The 15622-nt window shown below is 37.2% G+C and overlaps 1 protein-coding gene across 6 annotated transcripts; it reads right to left on the bottom strand.

The window, feature by feature from the left end:
* Positions 1-1045: 1045 nt before the first annotated feature.
* Positions 1046-13882, bottom strand: prkag3b (protein kinase, AMP-activated, gamma 3b non-catalytic subunit). Of its 6 annotated transcripts, none has more exons than XM_067409783.1 (13): positions 13474-13882; positions 11733-11803; positions 10123-10264; positions 9906-9987; positions 8404-8462; positions 6525-6570; positions 6383-6437; positions 6163-6289; positions 5199-5364; positions 5070-5107; positions 4804-4950; positions 4478-4645; positions 1046-2419 (listed from the first exon to the last, which is right to left on the bottom strand). In XM_067409783.1, the coding sequence occupies exons 1-12, from the start codon at positions 13489-13491 to the stop codon at positions 4529-4531; spliced, it is 1068 nt and encodes a 355-aa protein (XP_067265884.1). In that variant the 5' UTR covers positions 13492-13882; the 3' UTR covers positions 1046-2419; positions 4478-4528. The 6 variants fall into 6 exon arrangements, with proteins under 6 accessions (XP_067265884.1, XP_067265885.1, XP_067265886.1 ...); XM_067409784.1 differs by having other exon boundaries at positions 10123-10235; positions 11761-11803; positions 13474-13881; XM_067409785.1 differs by having other exon boundaries at positions 11761-11803; positions 13474-13879.
* Positions 13883-15622: the final 1740 nt, after the last annotated feature.

Genomic DNA, 15622 nt, shown 5'->3' on the forward strand with positions numbered 1-15622 from the left:
TTAATAGATGCTGTATAAGTTCATGTTAACTAATGTAGTTAACTAATGTTAACTAATGAACCGTATTGTAAAGTGTTACCGTTTTATTAGTAGCCTACATTGTTACTGTCAGATCATGTTAACTATTACCTTACATAATGTTAACAAACAATAAAGTTTTTAGTCAAATTTAGTCTGAACAGCACTCACTTTAAGTGGCAATGTTAGACATTAATCATTGAAGTAGTTATAATAATTTATGTGACTTAAAACATTAGTTAGCGATTAAGATATTTAATGACAAAGGTGCTAGCTATATACTGAAATAAATGTAAGTGTTCAAACTGGTTTGAAACAAAACATTTGATGCAAATCAGGTTGTTAAACTACATAGCAAGTTCTAAGAACTCAACATGACACTGTTTGCTGACAGTGAAAAGCAGGATGTACAAGGATCCTCCTCTGGTAAATATATGCACCAACTCAAACATTTGCCATTACAAGGCTGGATTATTTATTTTATTGTATCAAAATATTCTAAAAATAAAATATTGCAAATAACATTTTTTATCAATTAAGCAGATTATATATTCTTAGCCTTTGATGCAGTTCAGAAACACTGTTGTAGTTTGAAGAATATATTTTTATAATGGCTTTATTCTGTAAGGCAGTGTTATCACTTGTAGCAAATCTGTTTGATTTGTTTCCATGCTGTAGAGCAGTGGCTTTCTAAAAGCCTTAACTTGCCTCAAGTTAAAATTTGTTCTTATTAACTTTATATTAAGAGTCTTTAACTATTATGTACTAAGATTTAAAGGTGCCTTTGAATTAAATATTGAATTTAAATAACAAGAGTTCAGTACATGGAAATGACATACACTGAGTTTCAAACTCCATTGTTTCCTCCTTCTTATATAAATCTCATTTGTTTAAAAGACCTCAGAAGAACAGGCGAATCTCAACATAACACCGGCTGTTACGTAACAGTCGGGGTGTACGCCCCAATATTTGCATTTCCAGCCCATGTTCAAGCATTAGACAAGGGCAGGACGTCAAGTCAGGTCAAGTCAAATTTATTTATATAGCGCTTTTACAATTAATTGTTTCAAAGCAGCTTTACATATTAGAAGCACAGAAAAAAGGGAAGTGGTTAAAAATAAGCTGTACAAACAAGCATGGTAATATGTAACATATACAAGATGCTGCTACATTAAGCCAATGTCGGCTGACTCCCAGGGGTGGAAAAAAACCCCTAGGAGAAAAACCCAGCGTGCTAGCACTGGGAAAAAAAAGTCCTAGGAGGGAAAAAACCCCTTGGAAGATATATATAATATATGTAAATGATCTGGAGATCAAAATCTGAATTATACATTTTTATTATAGAGATTAAAAATAGATTATATATAAATCTGGACGTCTGGATCTGTGCACAGCAGAACTTATATATCGGTGCATAGTTAATGATGCCCCAAAATAGGCAGTTAAAAAAATGAATTAAAAAAAATCTATGGGGTATTTTGAGCTGAAACTTCACAGACACATTCAGGGGACACCCTAGACTTATATTACATCTTTTAAAAAGAAGTTCTAGGGCACCTTTAAATGAATCATTTGATACATCCGACATGTTTTTACACTGTACTTATGTTTTAAAAATACATGTAATTAATTTCTGTAATTACATTTATGATTACACCGTTGGCCCATCTATTGCTTACTTCTTAGCCCACCCGTAAACACCACCAAAAACTGCCCCTAACCTTACCCTATCCCACCTCAATAAAACATGAACACTGTACCTAACAATTATTTTTTTATGTAAAGGACCTTTTTGTCTTTAAATGTGATCAAAATGGTGGAGAGTGTCTATATCCAGCAGGAAAATATCTTACTTTAGCCACCTTGGTGCATCTGGAACTAAGAATCATGGATTCAGTGCAGTCAAAGCCATTTTGAGCAAAACTTTCACCCAGAAAACTTTGACTTTAACAAAATAATATCAAAGTATTATCACTGTATATTAAACATGTTTTGTGTGGTAGAAAAAATTGTGTTATACTCCAATTGTGCAATATAACACTGTAAATCCACTATGAGTAAGTCAGCAGGAACACCACAGTGAATCTTATGACTAAATAGCATGATAATCTGTTTATTTACAATGTGAGGATCAGGGGTCAAGATGGTTTATAACAAAAATGTTATAAAAGTTTATCATTATTACATGACAAATGTCTGTAGTTGTATCTAGAACAATTCAATTGATTATGTGATTGTAATTCTTTAATAAATTATACAAATATAAAAGTAATTTTTTTTTTCAAAATAAGATTAAAAGTGAAATATCAAATCCCAAAGTGCCCGCAACATTAAAAATATTTACACTTTCTGTCTTCAAGCATTCATCTTCAAGGCTCATAGTTTGCTTTGCGACAAAATTCTGGAAAACAAAATTATGTAAGAACAATCATCATTACTTTATTCTTCATTTACAAATGTTCCTGCACTCACAGTAGCACATGATTTACACTAATGTCCATGAATGTTTTGGTCACAATAATAGGAATAATCTTTCTCTTGGGAAACTAATATTTGCAGGCTGAATGAAAGATGTCTCCAAAGACCTAAATAGTCAAAGCACTCCACAGCAAACATTATAAATGAAACGACGGATACACTCTCATTAAAAATGGCACACAAGCTGTCACTGGGATGGTACCCTTTAAAAAGGTACAACACTTTTAAAAATAAAAGCTCTTTATTGGCAACTTTTAACATTCATAGAACATTCATAAGGGTTGGAGAGTCAGACTGGTCGCTAACCTGAAGGTTGCGGGTTCGATTCTCAATACCAGCAGGAAATGACTGAGGTGCCCTTGAGCAAGGCACCTAACCCCCAATCGCATGTGTGTGTGTTCACTAGTCACCACTCCTAATGTGTGTTCACTAACTTGGATGGGTTAAATGCATGGGACAAATTCTGAGTATGGGTTACCATGTTACTTATTAAGAACCTTTCCATTGCACAAAAGGTTCTTTATTTCTTTTAACCCTTGTGCGTCAATTTAAAAAAAAGTTACTCTTAGGTCCTTAGAGGACAAAATGTCTGTCAAAAAACTGTCATGAAAAATTTGAAGCTTTGGAGCACAGACTTAAATTTGATCATTTGATTATTTATTGATTATTGATAAACATATTTTTTATAAAATGTATATTTTATAAAACATGTTGAACTCAAAATCTGCTATAAAATCAAAGCCATAAATCTAAAGAAGTGTTCAAAACTGAGCATGATATCAAATTACACGCTCAACATACAAATTACTCTCAAATATCACAAGCACACACACAGGTTTGTTTTGCTATCTGAGTGAGGAAATTCCATAGGCGTAATGGTTTTTATACTATACAAACGTACAGTTTCTATCCCCTTACACTACCTCTACTCCTAAACCTACCCATCACCGAAAACATTCAGCATTTTTACATTTTTAATAAAACATTGCGTTTAAAGCTATTTTAAATGTGAGGACTCATGAAATGTGCTCATATTTCATGTTTATGTCGTAACACCAGTGTAATACATATGTCATTATATAAATTTGTGTCCTCATAAATCACAAAAACGCGTGCGTGCACACACACACACAAACAAACAAACAAACCACACTTCCATCCATAATACGCCCACACAATTTTAGCTGCATAATTTATCCAATTGGTTCGATAATACACAGAAGCAGAAAACTGGAAATTTATGGAGTATTTGCTTTATAGGCCAAACCTGAGAAAATGCGCCATCTGGCAAAGATGGTAAACATTTTAATTTAATTTAATTTAATGTTGAAGACTTGCCAACAGAACAGAATGAAAGCCTATTAACAAAGACTGCATCATTTTATAGTTAAATGGCTTTGGGATTAAAAATTACAGTTTTCAATGGGGACATTTTTGTCCTTAAGGTCTTAAGTGTAAATAATTTGTGTACTTGAATAGATTTATGAAAGGAAATGAGGGTAAAATATTAAAATTGCAATAAAAATAAATGTTGTATAATAATAATAATAATAATAATAAAATATTTAAAAAAATTAAAAAGACAAAAATGTCCTTTTAGGGTTAAAGAACTGTTGACTGAAAGGTTCTTTGGGGAACCAAAAAAAGTTCTTCAATGACATTACTGAGAAAACCCCCTTTTGGAAACTTTATTTTTAAGAGTGTAATATATACCACTTAGGATCTAAAATGTACACTTTAGGTAATAATATGTTCCTTTAAGCTACTAAAATGTACCTTATATTTACACCCTTTAGGTATAAATATAAAGGTACAAATGTGTACCTTTAAACCCACTGACAGCTTTTGTACCATTTTCCTGAGTGTACACATACTGAGATGTTTGCAGAAACGGAGGGATGTTCATCTGAGAGATGAATAAAGAGAAAAATACAGCACCTCTGCTGACAGCAGTCAGCAAAAAGGAAAGAAGTCTAGCTACCTGGTAAAAGAGGATAGGAAATGAGGATGATGAGGGAGCCCTTCACTGGTGTTAAGAGAAAAGTGCTTCAACGCCTGCAGGAGTCAAAACCAGTGCCTGAAGCAAATCAGAGAGCGAGACGATTCCCCTCACCACATCCTCTGTGTCCACCAGCACTAGACGGTGAACCTGAAAGAGCATGTAGACCTTAATCAGAGTACAGTAGATGCCAAATTTTACTTGATGTGATTAAAAACAAGCCATCAGTTCTTGAATACTATAGAAACACCCAAGAAAGTGAGCTGCCATGTTGTCACATGTAACATGGCAACTATTTGTTCTAATACCTCTGCCTCAGCGATGCGATCGATGATGGTTTCAAGGGTTTCGTGAGGGTAACACTTCAGCACCCCCTCAATGCAGCACCAGCGGCCCTGAATGGCCTCCTGCATCGTCATGTTCAGGTTGTTGTAGTTTTTCTGTGCAGCCAAATTCTGTTGAAGAGTCATGGAAACATGTAAATGCAGACGTACCTGCTTTGTTTGGTACATCTGAAAGTCATTTGCTGTAACACAATCATGGAAATAAGAGGTGTGGATGAGAATCTACGTACAATGACATCAAATCTGGAGTAAAGTGCCACCACTTTCCCTACAGAAAATTAAACATCAGAAACCACTCAGAAGTAAAAGATACATGACATATAGTTTTGGTTGAGGAAAAACAAAGCCATACTCAGTACCTTGCTCGCTGATGACGGGCAGGGCAGAGACTCGTCGCTCAACAAATACTGATAAAGCGTCATAAACTGTTTCCGTCACCCTGATAGTCGCGATGCTCTTGAATGTTCCGATTTCCACTTCCTCAATCCGCTTCTGTAAGAATCGAGGCTTGGGGATCATAGAGCCCTGAGATTCATAAAGCAAATATTCAACATTCAGAACAGAGCTATGGTGACAGTCAACATACTGTAATAAGGACCTCATCTTACATATTAAAAGTGACAAAAAAAGTGCTCTCATGGCAATTAATAACTTTCATTTTTCATTTTGGCGAATTGGTGGCTAATTTGCTTGAAAGTGCATTGGGTTGAAAGTGCACTCAGTTTGGGTTGAAAGTGCACTCAGTTATATTTGTTAGCAAATATTTACTTATGTTCAAACCTAGTGGTGAGTAGGCGGGATTACACAAATTGCAGTCAGCCATGATTTCTTATGTCCAATAACAGTGCAGGTTTTTGAGAGGTCATCATAATATGTTAGCTTCCATGAGGTGACCAGCTCCATTTAAAATAAAAGTGTGGTAAAATTAGCAAAATTCGCTGGCAAAAAAGCTCCATTGTCTAATGTCAATAGTGTAGTGATGTAAGAAGCACCACTCAGTAATTTTATAAAACCAATCAGCTTTCTGTTGGTCAATGTAGTAAATTTGCATGAAAAACTCAAACCTGTTGAGAAATCTGCATAGGCAAACCTTTTGCCCCTTTTAGGGATTTTTCCAGAGAAAATTTGCTGAATGAAAGCTTTTATTGAGCTACTCATATGACTGAAGTCATCATCTCACGTGTGTGAAAATCATTTTAAACAGTATTAGTCTTCATTTACAGTATTTACACCAAAAAAACAACAACTTTTGAATGAGGTAAAAATAACTGAGTGCACCTTTAAAGCAAGGTTATATAAAAAGAACAACTGAAAAGCTCTTACAAAGATGTGTAGGAACTTGAGGATACGTTTATGAGTGAGTATGTGGAGGACGTTCCCTGATTCTGGATCTATGACGGGTAGCCTGTGAATCTTGTTCTTCAGTAAAGAATAAATGGCTTCGAAGAGGCTGGCAACAGGAAACATAACTTTCTGTCAATGGAAAGATAAAAGAAATAGAAAAAGAAAAAGCAAACAAAGTGCTGTAGAGATCCTGGTTTACCTGGAGTCAGGTGTGATGCTGATCAGGGAGTTGAGAGAATACTGTAGATAGACCTCTGGAAGAGGGAAAACAGAGCTTCAAATTTAAAACATTACAGGGTTTATGGAATTACATATTTATCCTCAAAACTATACACAATTACCTCTCCATGTTTCAATCTTGTGTTCCTCCAGCTCATAAATCTGAACCTAAACCAGTAAAAGAGCATCAATGTTAAAAACAGTTGCGCTGCTTAATTTTTGTGGAAATCATGATACATTCTGTCTGGACTCTTTAAAAGTTCAAAGGAAGAGCTTTTGTCACATTATAAATTTTACTGACACCATGAAAATACATTAACTCACAAAAGTGAGTACACCCCTCACATTTCAGCAACCATTTTAGTATATCTTGTCAAGGGACAATACTATAGAAATGAAAATTGGAGATATTTTAGAGTAGACAATGTGCTGCTTGTATAGCAGTATAGATTACCTCTGAAAATAACTTAACATACAGCCATTATTGTTAAAATAGCTGGCAACAAAAGTGAGTACACCCTTAGTGATAGCAGCTCTACGTCTTTTAACCATGCAAAGCCACATGTCCTATTCATCATGATCATGTTTTTGTCTGCTTGACAGGACCATACAAATGTGTGGATCTTGTATTGAGCAGTTAAAATTTGGTGCTTTGAGTACAATTCTCTCATATAGATCAATGGATGTTCAACATGGCACCTCATGGCAAAGAACTCTCTGAGGATTTGAGAATTAGAATTGTTGCTCTCCACAAAGATGGCCTAGGCTGTAAGAAGATCGGTAACACCATGACACTGAGTTACAGCACAGAGGCCAGGGTCATACAGAGGTCTTCCAAAACGGGTTACACTCAGAACAGGCCAAAGAAGTTGAGACCTTGTGCTGTGCGTCAGGTGCAGAAGCTGGCTTCAAAAAAAGTGCTGCCAGCATTGCTTTAGAGGTTGCAGAAGCGGAAGGTCAGCTTGTCAGTGCTCAGACCATACGCCGCACACTACAACAAGTCGGTTTGCATGGCGGTCGTCCCAGAAGGAAGCCTCTTCTGAAGCTGGCTCACAAGAAAGCCTGCAAACAGTTTGTTAGAGACAACCTGTCCAAGAGCATGAATTACTGGAACCATGCTGTGTGGTCTGATGAGACTAAGATAAACTTGTTTGGCTTATATGATGTCCAACATGTGTGGCGACACCCTGGTGAGAAGTACCAAGAAAATTGTGTCTTGCCTACAGTCAAGCATGGTCTGGGGCTGCATTAGTGCTGCTGGTACTGGGGAGCTGCACTTCATTGAGGGAAACATGGATTCCAACATGTACTGTGACATTCTGAAGCAGAACATGATGCCATCCCTTCAGAAACTGGGCTGAACGGCATGATAATGAGCCCAAACACACCGTTAAGATGACAACTGCCTTGTTGAGGAAGCTGAAGTCGAAGGTGATGGAGTGGCCAAGTATGTCTCCAGACCGGAATCCTATTGAGCACCTGTGGGGCATCCTCAAGCAGAAGGTGGAGAAGCGCCATGTGTCTAACATCCAGCAGCTCCGTGATGTCTTTATGGAGAAGTGGAAGAGGATCCCAGCAACAGCCTGTGCAGCTCTGGTGAATTCCATGTCCAGGAGGATTGAGGCAGTGCTAAATAACAATGGTGCTCACACAAAATATTGACACTTTGGATACAGTTTTGACATGTTCACTTAGGGTGGTTTTGTTGCCAGTTATTTAGACAATAATGGCTGTATGTTGAGTTATTTTCGGAGGACAGTAAATCTGTACTGCTATACAAGCAGCACATTGTCTACTCCAAAGTATATCCAATTTTCATTTCTATAGTATTGTCCTTTGAGAACATATAATAAAATGGTTGCTGAAATGTGAGGGGTGTACTCACTTTTGTGAGATACTGTACATCTTATACCATTAGAATTATTCCACATAAAGTTTCACAACTAGCACCGGCTTCCCCTATATTTAAATTTGGAGAAAAACATGTTAGATAGTGGTTACCAAGGGAGATTTGTAGTAACGATGGAGAATGTTGATAAAGTCTGTAATGGTGAGCATCCCTGCAAAGACAGAAATAGCACAAGGAGAACATAAACATGAGCACTCAGGTTTAAATTCAAATAAAATTCAACAGTCAATTCACAAAGCCGATCTGAATCTGACCAGACGGCAGTGAACTACAAGTTCTTGAGGAAATTATAGCTTGAAATTAAAGTATCAAGAAGCTAACATTAGCATAAACATACTAACTCTCACTATGCACTGAAACAGGGACACGTTCCTGCGCCCAAGTGTCCTTTCAGTAGGAGGATATGCTTTCTCATTAGCATGGCTATTATTACTCCCAGAGAAGGTTCAGGGGATTAGAGCTCTACCCTGCCATTTCCCACCAGATACCACTGACTAGAAGCCACACTAAACTTAGAAGCAGGCACTGACGGAGAGGACGGGGTGCTGAGTATGATCAATCAAAGCTGTGTCAGCACACATACGTACAGTATGTATACATGATGTATTATGTACACTACCATTTCAAAAGTTTGTGTTCTTTTAATATTTTTGAAAGAAGGAGAATGCTCTCCAAGGTTGCATGTATTTAATCAAAAATACAGTAAAAACAGTGAAATCGTGAAATTTTATTACAATTTAAAATAGCTATTTTCTAATTTAATATATTTTAAATTTTCATTTATTCCTGTGATGGCAAAGCTGAATTTTCAGCATCATTACTCCAGTCCAGTGCTGCCAATTCAGCGAATTTGTCGCTAGACTTAGCGACTTACCCGGCCCTATTGAGACCTTTTTTCAAAAGCCTAGCTACAAATCTAGCAATCAAATCTATCAAATCTAGCACTTGCCCACTGATCTGTTTTTTTATTAATATAGATCAGTGGACTCGCCAGTATGACGTCATCTAGCGACATTTAGTGACCAGTTTTAGCTACTTTTAACTGAAAGCAATTGGCAACACTGCTCCAGTCTTCAGTGTCACATGATCCTTCAGAAATAATTCTAAGATACTGATTTGGTGCCTGATCCCTGTAGAAGCAGAAACTCAAGGTGATGATACATGGGGCAACTTTTTGAGCAATGTTGCTTGGGCACTTTCCCATTTAGAATGGGCAACAAATTTCAATCTAAAGTATCCAGATAGAAATTGGTTGCCCATTCTCAATGGGAAAGTGAAAAAACATCGTTCGGCAACACTGCCTGGGAACATTCCTCAAAAAGGTTGCCCCATGTATCATCACCTTTAGAATGTCAAATGTCATCCACTATCTAAGCACTTTCTATCCTGACTCAAAATCAAATGGATGGTAGAGCTGAGACATAGTGTTTTAATGGGATTGCTGAGTGTTTTAGCATATGTGAAACATGTTCACATTTCCTAACATAGGTTTAAGATGTTGTAGTGACATTATAAGATTTCAGTAATCTGATGCAGGCTCACAGCTGACCAACCACACTTTAACAGGCTCGGCAGAACCCTAACGTTTGCTTACCTACGAAACACTGCAGCTTGTTGTCCCATAAAGGTGCCGCTCTGACCCCGTTTGCAACCAGTGCAAAGAATGCTTTCTTCACCTGTACACAACACTCACATATTTCACTGTTTATGCTCTTTAAACATTTCAAACTTGAATATATATGGATATTTTTTTGATGAAAATCAATCTAAAACACTGTAGTACAGGATCTGACTTCAGCACATAAGCACACCTGCAGTGTTGTGTCAAAGATGACCAGTTTGGAGCTTGTTGGAATGGCATCGTAGCAGCAGTGACTCATGAAGAACTTGGTGTACACGTCTGAGTCAGGGTCTTGGAGAGGCCCTTTAGGAGGGAGACAGAGAGGGAGACCCCTGCGGCAGGTCGGTCAGTCTACAGCTGTGATGGACAACAGTCCTGCTACACTTGTATAATCATATGTACCCTACCAGTCAAACATCACTGCAGTCCAACACTTCCATTTCAAAAACTTACATGTTTAATAGTTTCATTTAGAACGTAGTCACGCTTATCAAGGCATAAAATGTCCCCAGTAACGATTTTTTTACCCTTTACTGAAGATTATTGGAGCAACACAATTTGTGAGAAAAGAAATTTAAAAATAACGTAAACAAAATACAGCTAGAGGGGCCTTTTACTTCCCACTTTGGACAAAAGGCAACTAGAGTGATTTGTGGTAGCAGTGATGGACACTAGGTGTTTTCACACGGTGAACCTGATTTCACCAAGTACAACATGTTCCTGGATCAACATCTTTATTGATCCTGGAACAACATTCCAATCAACCAATCAGATTTGAGGGACAAGTTTACAGTTTATGTCAAGTTTAGGCTTACAACCAGGGTTAGGTGCTTCTACATCAGTGTATATCACCAATCTTTTCCCTCTGATTTTAGGGATCAGTTATGGGTAGTGTTAGGTTTAGGGATAGGGTTAGGACTACATTTTCAGAGGGGAATGTTGTTCCAGGAACAACAAAATATGTTGCTCCAGGAACATGTCTATCTTGGCAAAATCACAGTGACTGCGTTCATGCCATGTTGGAAATTCCGTTATTCCGAGATTTCGACTTGTAAAAAGCATTCATGTCTTCGTAGAACTCATGATTACAACTTGTAAACTCAGAATTTTCGGAGAGCTCTGACTTGTATCAAGTGACCACTGCACAATCTGACCGCTGCAGATTCATATTGGCATTGATAGTGTTGCCACAGAAACTCATAATTCCAAATCTAAGGATGTGCACAGCTCCGGGTAGAATTTTATGTCTTACATCTCGTAATTACGACATGCCGTGAATGCTTTCTCACATTTCTGTGGTTCTAGGAAGCTGAAATCGTCATAGTTGGGTATACTTCTATATTGGTGAACAAAAACTACAACTATAATTTTTGCATTCGCTTTTGCTCCAAAAGCAAAATAAATAATCCACTATATAATTTTTATGACTTTCCCAAAAGACAAAAAGAAAAAAAATAGAGATTGATTACCAAGTTTTTAGATTTAGTCTTAAACACCTTGAAGGGGAGCAGTTTACTTTTTACTCAAAAAACTTTGACTTACTATTACAGAGAAAAAAAAAAAAATAATAATCACATTTAATAGTTTAAAATTGAAAATTAGAAGCAAAAATTCTCACAATATCTGTTATTTGAGAGATAAGCATTAGCTACACGTCAACATCATTTTACAAATGATTATATCCAATTAACAAAATAAATTAATAATTGAATAACTCAATAGACGATACAGTAAGTCACTGGACAGCAGAAGTTCAGAGACTAGCTAAGAAATGGTTAATGTTAACATTAAGAAACGCACAAGGTGTACAAAAGATACCGATAGATACCTGTCCTCTTCATAGTGAGTCCCTCATCCTCCACAAAAGGAAACTAAAACAGAGAATATATGGACTTTTACAGTAAGGAAATGTTCAAAATAGCAGTCAAAAGAAGTGAGGAGGAGATAGCATCACCTTATGTAGTCTATTATTAAATCAAAAATATCAAAAGGAAATGACAGCATCAGGCAGCTGAGTATTTTTTCACCCTGATATCATTTTGTTTTGTTTTTGAATTACTTCAAAAACTGACTAACTGAATGGTAACGGATTATATACAGTTAGTTACGATCCTTTAATTTGATTAGCCAGTTAAACCAGTCTAATAGAACTGGGGCTGTTCACTGTTTGTATCTCTCCACTTGTCTGTTCATTCCAGCATTAGTTTTGAGGATTTTTCAGTGACTCTTTATGCAGGTTACATTGTTACACCAGTAGATGGTGACAAGTGACTGTCTTTATGAGCGAGTCATTGAATCATTCAGTTAACTTATTCGTTCAAAAGACAAATTAGGCATAGCTATGCGATGCAGAATTTAGACACAATCTTTCGAGGTCCTTAGATTCAACTTCACTCCACTGTGGCTTCGTTTGGAAATGGTTTTGTTGGTGATGCATAGTAAACAGACTGTTTTTTTTTTTAATGAATCACACCGTCTACACCGGACGCGTGCGGCGCGACGTGTCAAAAGACAATAGAACCCATTATAGTAAGTGATATTGTCCCTGTTCTACTTCTGACATAGTCCAAGTGCTTTGCAATGTTCGGTTTGTCGCGTTCAGTATAGACAGCTTTTAGCTGTTGTGGCACAATGCGAAGCGGCAACGATCGTGTCCGGTGTGGACATGGTGTGATTCATTAAAAAAAAATAGATTCAACTCCACTCCGCTGTGGCTTCATTTTGAAATAATTTTGTTGGTGAAGCATAGTAAACAGACAAATGTCCTTGAAATATTGTGTCTAAATTCACAATCTCAATACTTTTGTTCATCTCTATATTAGCTGTAGCCGAATCACATGCATAATGGATTGTGACTGTGATATTGCGGAACTGCTGCACTGTCATTCATTTTCTATACTGAACTGAAATCCTGCCACAGAAGCATACAGAGAAGGGTCTATTATCTTAAAATTATGAACAGAAAGATAAAACAGGTAAAAGGTTGCATATAACATCCTCACATGATATATAATTCAACTCTAACCAATTCTCATGCAGACTCATACATTACAATTGCTCTGATTGTGTATAATGTTTATGCTAAATCAAAGTCTAAACCTAAACTTTACTAAAATGTTAACATTAGTCTTGTGCTGCCTTGCAATCACTGGTATTTTTTTCTTTCAGGAAAAGCTCATGTAGTTAATTATTATTAGAAATAATTATGTTTTCATGCTACATATTACTACCTCACCCTGAACTTGATCTCTACAGAGGCCTTGTCTCTATGCAAAGTTCAGATCTCCAAAAATAACCTCAAACATAAACACAATGTGCAAAACAACCAGAAAGACTAGTTATTCATATGTTGTCTGTTGAACCCACTAATCGTGGATTGACAACACTGAAGCAAGCCTGGCAGGCCAGTTTGTTGACTTGACTTTAGTTCTTTAAAATTCAGCGAACTTCAAGATAAATGTTGATATAATGTTTTCAAGCTGTTACAACAGTTCCTGGAATAAGATTCACCGCATCAGAAACGTTGCTCTCTGGGTCTTACCTCCATCAGGGGGTCCATGTTCTGGGGTCCCACAGTGAGACAAATGTTTTCAGTGCTTGAGCTGGCCTGACCGGAGCATAATTCAGCTGTGCTCCCGTCCCTACGTGCAGAGCACAATCTAAATCAGGAGAGAAAGCCGGCCCAGGCACGCAGAGGGCTGAACGTGAGACAGGGGGAGGAGAATCACAGATGCTGCGAATGTGAGTGGTTGTGTATTCACAACACCCCTGTAACAGACCTGGTCTTGGACAGCATAAACAGGACCTCAGTCAAAAGATGTATGAGATGACTCAACATGACCTATTTCAAAATTGAATGGGAATTTAAGACAATTATGACTTGCTAATTTATTAATTCATGTTTAATGGAAGATCAATCAGCTGAAAAGCATACTGTTGACATTAAAGACCACTGCAAGGCCATGACCTGCAAATTGATAATAAAAATGTCAAGAGTTGTCTATTTTTGTCTCCTGTGACCTGATGATCACAGTATGTGCCTTTGGACCTTGAGTTCATCATTTCGTTCTTCAAGACTACATTAGGCCACGGAGCTTGTCTGGCTATCACCAGACCAAGCTCAATTTAAAATTGAACATTGGTCTGGGGAGTCTGCTATGTATTTTCTACTGCACAAGAGGCAGCTTCCCATCAGAAGGAATCTATTCTCTCAGCTGAAGAGGTGTGTGTTGATGAGCCATATCCGGATGCCAACTGGGCATCAAGAAATTGATACTGTGCTGAAAGTACTGAGTTCCTTACAACATCTATTAGAAAACAACAAAGTGGCAGATGATGGCCCTTCTTATGGATCTAATAACCTTGTTAGTACTGTTCAAACAAGGCATTTAAAGCCTGTTTGTTTTATGTCTTTTCCTGTGTGGGACTTACCTCTTGTACTCAAATTTCTTTGTGCACCACCATTGGGTGTCACGGACAGGTGGGTGGCATTCCTCATGACTGTTGATGACACATACAAACACTAATGCTTAGCACCATCTCTGGCAGTTAGGAGGAATGAAACTGAATGCTAGTTACGTATGTATGTGCATTCCAAGGCTGGGCACCGAGCTACTGTGGGTTATATCCTTGTGGCTCGGTCTACGTCATGACATGACTTTGTTATTATTTTATAACTTAACTGGCTGATGCTGTGATAATCCACTTCTGTTGGTCATCCAGAATTCACAGAACCAGAGTTACACACATAACTAGCATTTTGTTTGTTTGGTTTTACAACAGGTGATTCACCGGAGGTTTGCTGCTTTGCATGGTCAATATTTCTCACCTGTTCTGATGAAGAAACTTCCCTCACACTTTACAGATGCCGAAAAAAAAAAATTATTATAGGTTTAAGAGTATCAAAATAAAGTGAAGACAAGGTTTGGAAAATGCACTCTTTTTGCACTCACTACAAACATTTAGTTATTTTTTAAAGAGTTTTTCCTAGCATCCCACACTTTTTAAGTGTCTAGAAATAACTTGGATAAATGGGGTAGCCTATATTTAACTGTTTTCCCAAGACCATGGGAACCCTAACTCTTAAAAAAAAAAAAAAAAAAAAGAGAGAAAGAAGAAGAAAAAAAAAAAAGTTAAAATAAGAAACTTAAAGACTCCCAGTCCCCTGGTTGAGAACAACTGCTGTACACTATGAGCAATACTAATTGTACCACTTATTACCTACGCGCATACCAAAGGGAATCTGCCCCTATGGAACACTATTCCTGTAACCTACACAGGCAGCTGAAATACTGGTCAGCCAAGTAGTTGTTGCATAAAACAGTTGTGATATCCTCAAAATAACCACAAGCACAAGTGTGATCAAGATACACAGATCACTCTTAAAGGGTTAGTTCACCCAAAAATGAAAATTATGTCATTAATGACTCACCCTCATGTCGTTCCAAACCCGTAAGACCTCCGTTCATTTTCAGAACACAGTTTAAGATATTTTAGATTTAGTCCGAGAGCTTTCTGTCCCTCCATAGAAAATGTATGTACGGTGCACTGTCCATGTCCAGAAAGGTAATAAAAACATCATCAAAGTAGTCCATGTGACATCAGTGGATTAGTTAGAAGTTTTTGAAGCATCGAAAATACATTTTGGTCCAAAAATAACAAAAACTATGACTTTATTCAGCATTGTCTTA

Source organism: Chanodichthys erythropterus, chromosome 14, assembly GCF_024489055.1.
Source record: "Chanodichthys erythropterus isolate Z2021 chromosome 14, ASM2448905v1, whole genome shotgun sequence".
NCBI lineage: Eukaryota > Metazoa > Chordata > Actinopteri > Cypriniformes > Xenocyprididae > Chanodichthys > Chanodichthys erythropterus.